The sequence below is a fragment of the Pinus tabuliformis genome, chromosome 2_2, assembly GCF_031772625.1.
Source record: "Pinus tabuliformis cultivar Carrire ecotype Pingquan chromosome 2_2, CPIR1, whole genome shotgun sequence".
Classification (NCBI taxonomy): Eukaryota; Viridiplantae; Streptophyta; class Pinopsida; order Pinales; family Pinaceae; genus Pinus; species Pinus tabuliformis.
The window spans coordinates 184,008,693-184,015,660 of NC_142300.1; the positions used below are offsets into that span (position 1 = coordinate 184,008,693).

The 6,968-nt window shown below is 33.2% G+C and overlaps 1 protein-coding gene across 1 annotated transcript; it reads left to right on the top strand.

Moving 5' to 3' along the window:
• Positions 1–2,801: 2,801 nt before the first annotated feature.
• On the top strand, positions 2,802–6,584 carry LOC149192002 (uncharacterized). The gene is made up of 5 exons (XM_089406294.1): positions 2,802–3,809; positions 4,794–5,009; positions 5,661–5,726; positions 6,141–6,206; positions 6,294–6,584. The coding sequence occupies exons 1-5, from the start codon at positions 2,937–2,939 to the stop codon at positions 6,501–6,503; spliced, it is 1,431 nt and encodes a 476-aa protein (XP_089262420.1). The 5' UTR covers positions 2,802–2,936; the 3' UTR covers positions 6,504–6,584.
• Positions 6,585–6,968: the final 384 nt, after the last annotated feature.

The following is a 6,968-nucleotide window of genomic DNA, read 5'->3' on the forward strand; positions in this document are numbered from 1 at the left end:
ATATGGTGAAATACATAATGCAAAAATATTTTGGGATATTCTTGAACTGAAGCAAAATATGCAGTGGGGTGAGAAAGATGACAAAGATGAAGGTGGACCATTAGTAGCAGATCTACTGAAAAATTTTGAGATTGCTGAGAGAAAATTTTTGGAAGACTTAGTTGCAACAAATGAGTTGACGAAAGTGAATAGCCTCTTTGAAGTAGAGGTGGTGAATTCAACAACTATGGTTACTAATGTTAAAGAGGAATTTGCAAAATTTGATGATGGATATTTGTTTTATGAAAATGAATTCCAGGTCATATTTGAAAAGAAGTTGATTGGTAAACTGTTGTTTGCTTCAGACAACCAAGAGGTTAATGATGTACCCATCATGGTACAAGCAACAGAAAGTCATAATGAGAATCTTATCACAATAGCAAAGACAAAAGAACATGAAGACAAATCCATAACAACAATTAAGGGAACAAGCGAGTTTGAAGATGTTGAAATTGATTATGATGCCTAGATAAGGTTTACTGAAGAATGGTTTGAGAAACCATTTGAACAAATTGATGCAGGTCTCAAAGCAGAAACTAGAATAGTGGCGAATAAATAACTTAGATGACATAGAAAAGAAAATAGTGGCGAATACATTTGAACAAGTTCATGGTATTTTGATGCATTGGAGCCCATAGGAAATCATATATTATTATGAATTAACGAGGCAACAGTCAAGTAAATAGGAAACTATTGATGATGAAAATGTACTTGTTGAGAAAAGAGTTGAAATGGACTAGCATCATCCTTATTGCAAGCAATATCCAGAGTTCATGATCTGGAGTAAGAAGAATACTACACAAGTTGAAAGCGTCAGAGTTTGGAGCAACAAGTTCAAGAAGAAATTGCATGAGCATGTTGAAGCAAAGAAATTCAAAATGAAATGTTTGAGTAATATTTGTAACCCTAGACAAGACTTAGACCGGTAGGCATTTTTATGTTATAGCAGATTCATTTCTCCATTAAAGGGGGATGTTAGAATAATGTAGAAATGTAAGAGTTTGAAAATGTGAGGTGTTTTCTTAGTTTTCACGAAATGATCTAGATCTATGTGAGCTACGTGGCGTTGTTCTCGAAGTGACTATTTTCCAATATAACTGAGTTGTAGCTCAGTCACAGTGTGTATCTTCCATGTTGTTATGTCCATCAAGTCTACTGACCTTCCTAGCCTTCTTCGATGTCAAAATTATAGTGAGCTCAGGAGGTTTCTCTCCAAGCTTTTTGAGCATAGGAATAAAATCTTAATTCAAACTAAATAATCAGTTTTCTTTAAGTTCGATAGTTTGGTTTCAGTGGACATTAACCATCATCACCATCATCATTATAATAAGACACATTTTGATGTATTTACAGTAAGCAAGTGTAAGCAGGCTTAGACCTGAATTAATAAAGTATTTAGCTGTGTTAAACTCTGTTGTTTTTATTATGTATTATGAACTTATTTCCTTCCTACTCATTATCAAAAATATTTATAAAATAACAAATTAATATAATTATGCACTTAAATATTTAATCAAAATTCCTATTCTACAATTTACATATATAATTTTAAAATATATATTATTATTAAATTATAACACAATAAGTTAGATATTTTAAAGGAGATCCCTCTTTTTAATTTTTATTATTTTTTTAATATAAATTTTAATTAAGATAAAATTATATTATGTTTATTTAAATTATGTATGAATTTACCCTAATTTAAATGTATATATGTTAATTTAGTTTAATTATGCAATTTTATAAATCTGAATAATAATCAATAATTTGAAGTGATTGTTTCCGTAGATATTAAATTTATTTATATATATATATATATAGCTAGCTATATATGAAATAAAATATATATAGTTATATATGAAATAAAATAAATTCTTCGAGGTATTCGAATTGTTTTTTAATATAATGTTAACGAAAACTTCTAGGTACTTCTTCCTCTTACTTTGGAACATGACTTTGAAATACAATTATGAAAAAAATTGTAAAATACACCTTATTCTGAAAATAGCATCTAACATAAACCTATCAATTACACTTTTGGCAACCTAGCTTAACAGGGCATTGAACCAGGTGCACAAATTCCAAAATAAACCTCAGAATGTAAAACCACTGCCCAGAAAAATAATACTCACATAGGTGATTCCTATGGTGTAAAACAAAAGAAAACATTCAGCTTTTATGGTTCTTAAAAATTGTTTTATGGCCTTACTGTCCATGCTAATATAACGTGGTGCAGATCTGGTAAAATTGTTTCTATCACGGTGACCTCTTCAGTCAGCCATTGAGTCGGTGATGGTTATCTTTGGTTCCAATTCGGGGAGAGGCAAATCTTCAGCTTCCCAGGATTCTACACGTGATGGGGCGCAAACTAATGCCGCAACTGTAGGTTAGATATATACACTGTACAGTGCCTTTTAAGAAAAGAAACGCAATGCAGGTTACGCACATCAAGATTCAACTAATGGTGAACCCCTCTCTACTTAACAGTCCAGCAATTTTTAAGAACATTCTGTTTGTAAGACAGTAATCGATATTTGCAGTAAACCAGACTTAATTCTCATTTTAATGAGACAAAAGTAGTTCCAGACATAGAATTTTGGAATATCTTAAGAATTCTGTTATAGAAGCCCTTGTAGCCCATATCAATAAATTATCTCAACTCGTTTGTGGAGGTTGGAATGCAGAGTAAGAGTAGTGACTTAGCAACTGAGTGGGATTCCACACCAAAAATGCAGTTTTCTTCTATGGCTGTCCCTTCAGCTCCTTCGCTTGGGATATATTCAGAAGAAACACCATCTAATTCAGCTGACTCTTCTGCATTTTTTTGTAACATTTTGAGTTCCAGTTCTCCTTTAACACAGCAAAATAATAGCTGGGGTATATCTGAATTGTGGAAGATGCAGAGAGCAGGCTCCATAGGTGGAGCGCTGGATGAGTCAACACTGGTTGGAGGGCAGTTGGCCACAGGTAACTCCATTGTATCAACTTGCTCCCAGCCATTTTCTCAGACTGATCCAGTTCCAGACTTGTTGGAGACTTCACAATACAACAATGTAAGTTTCTCTTCATTTCTGAAATTACTTGCAGATCCAGAAAAATGTCCTGCAGATTTTCATCATAATGCAGCCAAAAGCATACATGAAGGGAAGTACATAGGACCTAGCAATCTTGATTCTAGACTATATGACCTTTTTCATCATAATGCAGCCAAAAACATACATGAAGGGAAGTACATAGGACCTAGCAACCTTGATTCTAGACTTTATGACCTTCCCAACTGCTCAACCCCTATAGCTCCTATATCGATAGATCAATTGAGTCAAGATATTGTTAGCAATTCAGACCACATGGTTCCAGAATCACAGGCACCAGAAGATATTCATGCTGTTGTTACTAGTGATTCTAATGGCTTTCCAGCGATGAACTCCACTGCAACCCAAGCTTTGGCTGAGGTGCATTCCGTAAAGACAAGATGCACCATAGAATTTGATTTTGAAAATAATTTCTACAGTGCCTTGAACTCTCAGGAATTTAATGAATTTGAGGCACCTACAGCTTTACTGTCTCAATACAGAAGCAGAAAGCCCATCACTTTCCCTTCTGTGGCTGAGGAAGAGAGTGGAATTTGTCATGGGACCCTACTTCCACAAACTAAATCCGCCATTTCAGCTAAATTGCATTGTCTGGATCATAATTCTAAGGAGGAACAGCGTCAGATAAATTTGGGAAACTCAAAAGCGGACGTCTATACACACAAACGGAATTCCACGGTACATGCCCCTCAATTTTACCCCTTTTTTAATTGAAATAGTTTTAGTTATTAATGCTCATGTAATATCTACAGTTCTTGATGAGCGGATGTTATTGATTGAGATAGAGTGTTAGAATAATGTAATTACATCGCGAATTAATGACTATTCTGTTACAGTCCTGGTTCATTTGGTTAGATAGTTAATTAATAGTTATACAGTTGTAACTTATCCGGAAAAATAATATATATTGCTTGGTTTAGATGGTTAGATAGTTAATGAGTTGTAACTTATTAGAAAAAAAATGATATTGTTAAGTGTACACTATCAATTTTGCAAATTTATTCATGAATTAATGACTATTCTGTTACAGTCCTGGTTCATTTGGTTAGATAGTTAATTAATAGTTACACGGTTGTAACTTATCCGGAAAAATAATATATATTGCTTGGTTTAGATGGTTAGATAGTTAATGAGTTGTAACTTATTAGAAAAAAAATGATATTGTTAAGTGTACACTATCAATTTATTTTTTATAATAATAATAATAATAATATATCTATTTTTAAGGTGAACGTCAAGCCAGACACCAAATTGGTGTATGAGACCTCATTGTGTGAAGCCACATATTAAATTGGTTTGGTGTATGAGACCCCATTGTGTGAAGTCACACACCAAATTGGTGTATCAGACCCCGTTGTGTGTGGGACAATGGGTCAGCGATTTGACTGCTAAGTCTACAAAGGCATACATACTCTACCCCGCTCTGGTTTTGAACTTGTGACCTCTTAAGAAGAAACACATGCTGTAACCATTAGGCCCACTCAAACTGTATTATGAATATCTATATGTTTATGGTAGATTTCAAAATATTTCAAAATTGGATGATAAGAGAGAATTATTTTATTTATTTATTTTTTTAATAACTAGATTTCAAAATCTATAATCTACAAAGATTTATATAAGTAATTCGTGCCTGTTTTAACAATAAATATATAATGGCAGGAGTCTGTACTTGGAGATGACCATCAACCACGGAGGAAGTCAGCTGTTCTATGGCCTTCGGCCAATGGCTACAACAATCTTCAGAATTCATCTGTACTGACTTATGATACTTCAACTACTGCTCCTAAAACTGCTACGAGGCTGGCTCTGAATACTAATCTTAGACAACGAGCCAAGCAGGGCAGCGCCAGTGATCCACAAAGCATCGCAGCTAGAGTAAGTAGTTCATTGTAATCATTAATTTTGATCAGCCAAATAATAACAATTGCAGTTCCAAAAGGCGATAGTTTAATTGGTTTGATGCCAACAATAATGTCCATTCTTATGTCGATGTAGATGTTTATGTAAAGTGCAGATAATGAAATATTGTAGATGTCCATGTTGAGTGTAGATTTTGGAATATAATAAAAATAGACGGCATTTAAAAGAAACTAACTATTTTACTTACTTATATATCAAATTTCTAAAATATTTCAAAATAGCAAATTTTAAAATATTAAAAAATTATGTAATCAAATTAAGCTCCATTATAACCCTGTTCCATTGCGAGTAACCACTCTACATCAAGTTTCCAAAATATTTCAAAATTATAAACCTTTAAAATATTAAAACATTATACAATCAAATTAAGCTCCATTTACCATGCTTCATTAACACTGTATTATTTGCTACTTTGAAATGAGTTAGAGTTTTATGGTGTTAGAAGGATATTTTTTCTTAATGGTCAAATTCTTTAATATTGTTATGAGCTAATATTATTGTTTTATTATATTATGAAAAAAATATTAGCTTCCTTGGACATCCTTTCAAATAATTATTAATCTAAATCAAAGAAAAAGTTTGTTAATTTGTAATTTTTTGTTTCAGCATCGGAGGGAGAGAATAAGTGAACGACTCAAAATTTTGCAGGATCTTGTACCAAACGGCTCTAAGGTACGTGTTGCTCTTCAATACATTCAGTTTAAAGTTATAGTATAAATTACTAAAGAAAATTGATAAGTTTTAACCTACATTAAAATAGAAGATTATGTTTTGGATGAGAAATATTAAGCATTTTACAAAAAGTTAATCATTAATTTATTATTTTTTCATTTTATCCATTACATAAGTTTAATCATTAATTTATTATCTCTTCATTTTATCACTTGCAGAACGATAAAATGATATTTCATAGGCAAAATAAAAACGAATAAATCAATAATCAGCTTATTACATAATACTTAATATTTACCCAACTGATAAAACCATCCAATCTCCATCTCAAACCATCTGTTTAGATATATTAAGACGAGTGATTATTGTTTACCCAAAGTTTTCACCACTTAACAATAACATTCTACTGCGCAGGTTGATCTCGTGACTATGTTAGAAAAGGCTATTAATTACGTCAAATTTTTGCAGCTACAAGTACAGGTAAATCTCTCCCCAAAGAACCCAACAATATATATAAAAGGTATAATAGGTGCAGTTTTTGACAAAGTGCCTGAAAAAAAAAAACAGGTTCTTACGACGGATGAGTATTGGCCTAGTCACGATATGGTGCCTACAATTATGAGAGTTGAGGATGCGCTTCAGGCGATTGCATCTGCAGAGGCAAACAGAAAGGCCTTCCCTGCAACGTCTAATATTGACAGTAACGGCTGGAAAAACTCTCCTGAAAATGCTCTGATCAATTCATGTGAAAGGTCTCACAGCAAATTCTCATGTTAGGTCATTAATATGCATTTTGCAGTGTGAATATCAGATCTGAGACTCTTTGGGGCACATGCCGAAGAATAAAGAAAATTACAGAACCGGTGAAGGACAAACTAGTGCTTTGACTTGACTTGTATGTCAAACGGCATCAGCGTTGGCATTGGTTTCATAAAACTACATAATCATATAGATATATATATATATTATAGAAACTGGGTTGATTGCTGTAATACAGTGGGATATTTGTGGGCTTCAACTGAATAATGATTATTAATTTCAGAGGAATCTTCCTCAATTGTCTACGCCGGCATAATATGTACCATGACTATTCAAACGTGATAGGGAGAGACAGAGATGCCTACAGTTCCATGTATAGGGAGTAAAAGCTAGGGTTCATGATGGGAAGGGGCCCATTTTTCTGTGCGTCACCTTATAGTATCCACAGTTCCTGCCTTGCAGATCGTGAAAGCACGCAATATT

Excerpts from the sequence above, each read along its gene's own strand:
- LOC149192002 (XM_089406294.1), top strand. The coding sequence starts at position 2,937 with ATGCAGAGAGCAGGCTCCATAGGTGGAGCGCTGGATGAGTCAACACTG. Across the intron at positions 3,810-4,793 it reads CACACAAACGGAATTCCACG|GAGTCTGTACTTGGAGATGA; the intron begins GTACATGCCCCT and ends ATATAATGGCAG. Across the intron at positions 5,727-6,140 it reads TTGTACCAAACGGCTCTAAG|GTTGATCTCGTGACTATGTT; the intron begins GTACGTGTTGCT and ends TCTACTGCGCAG.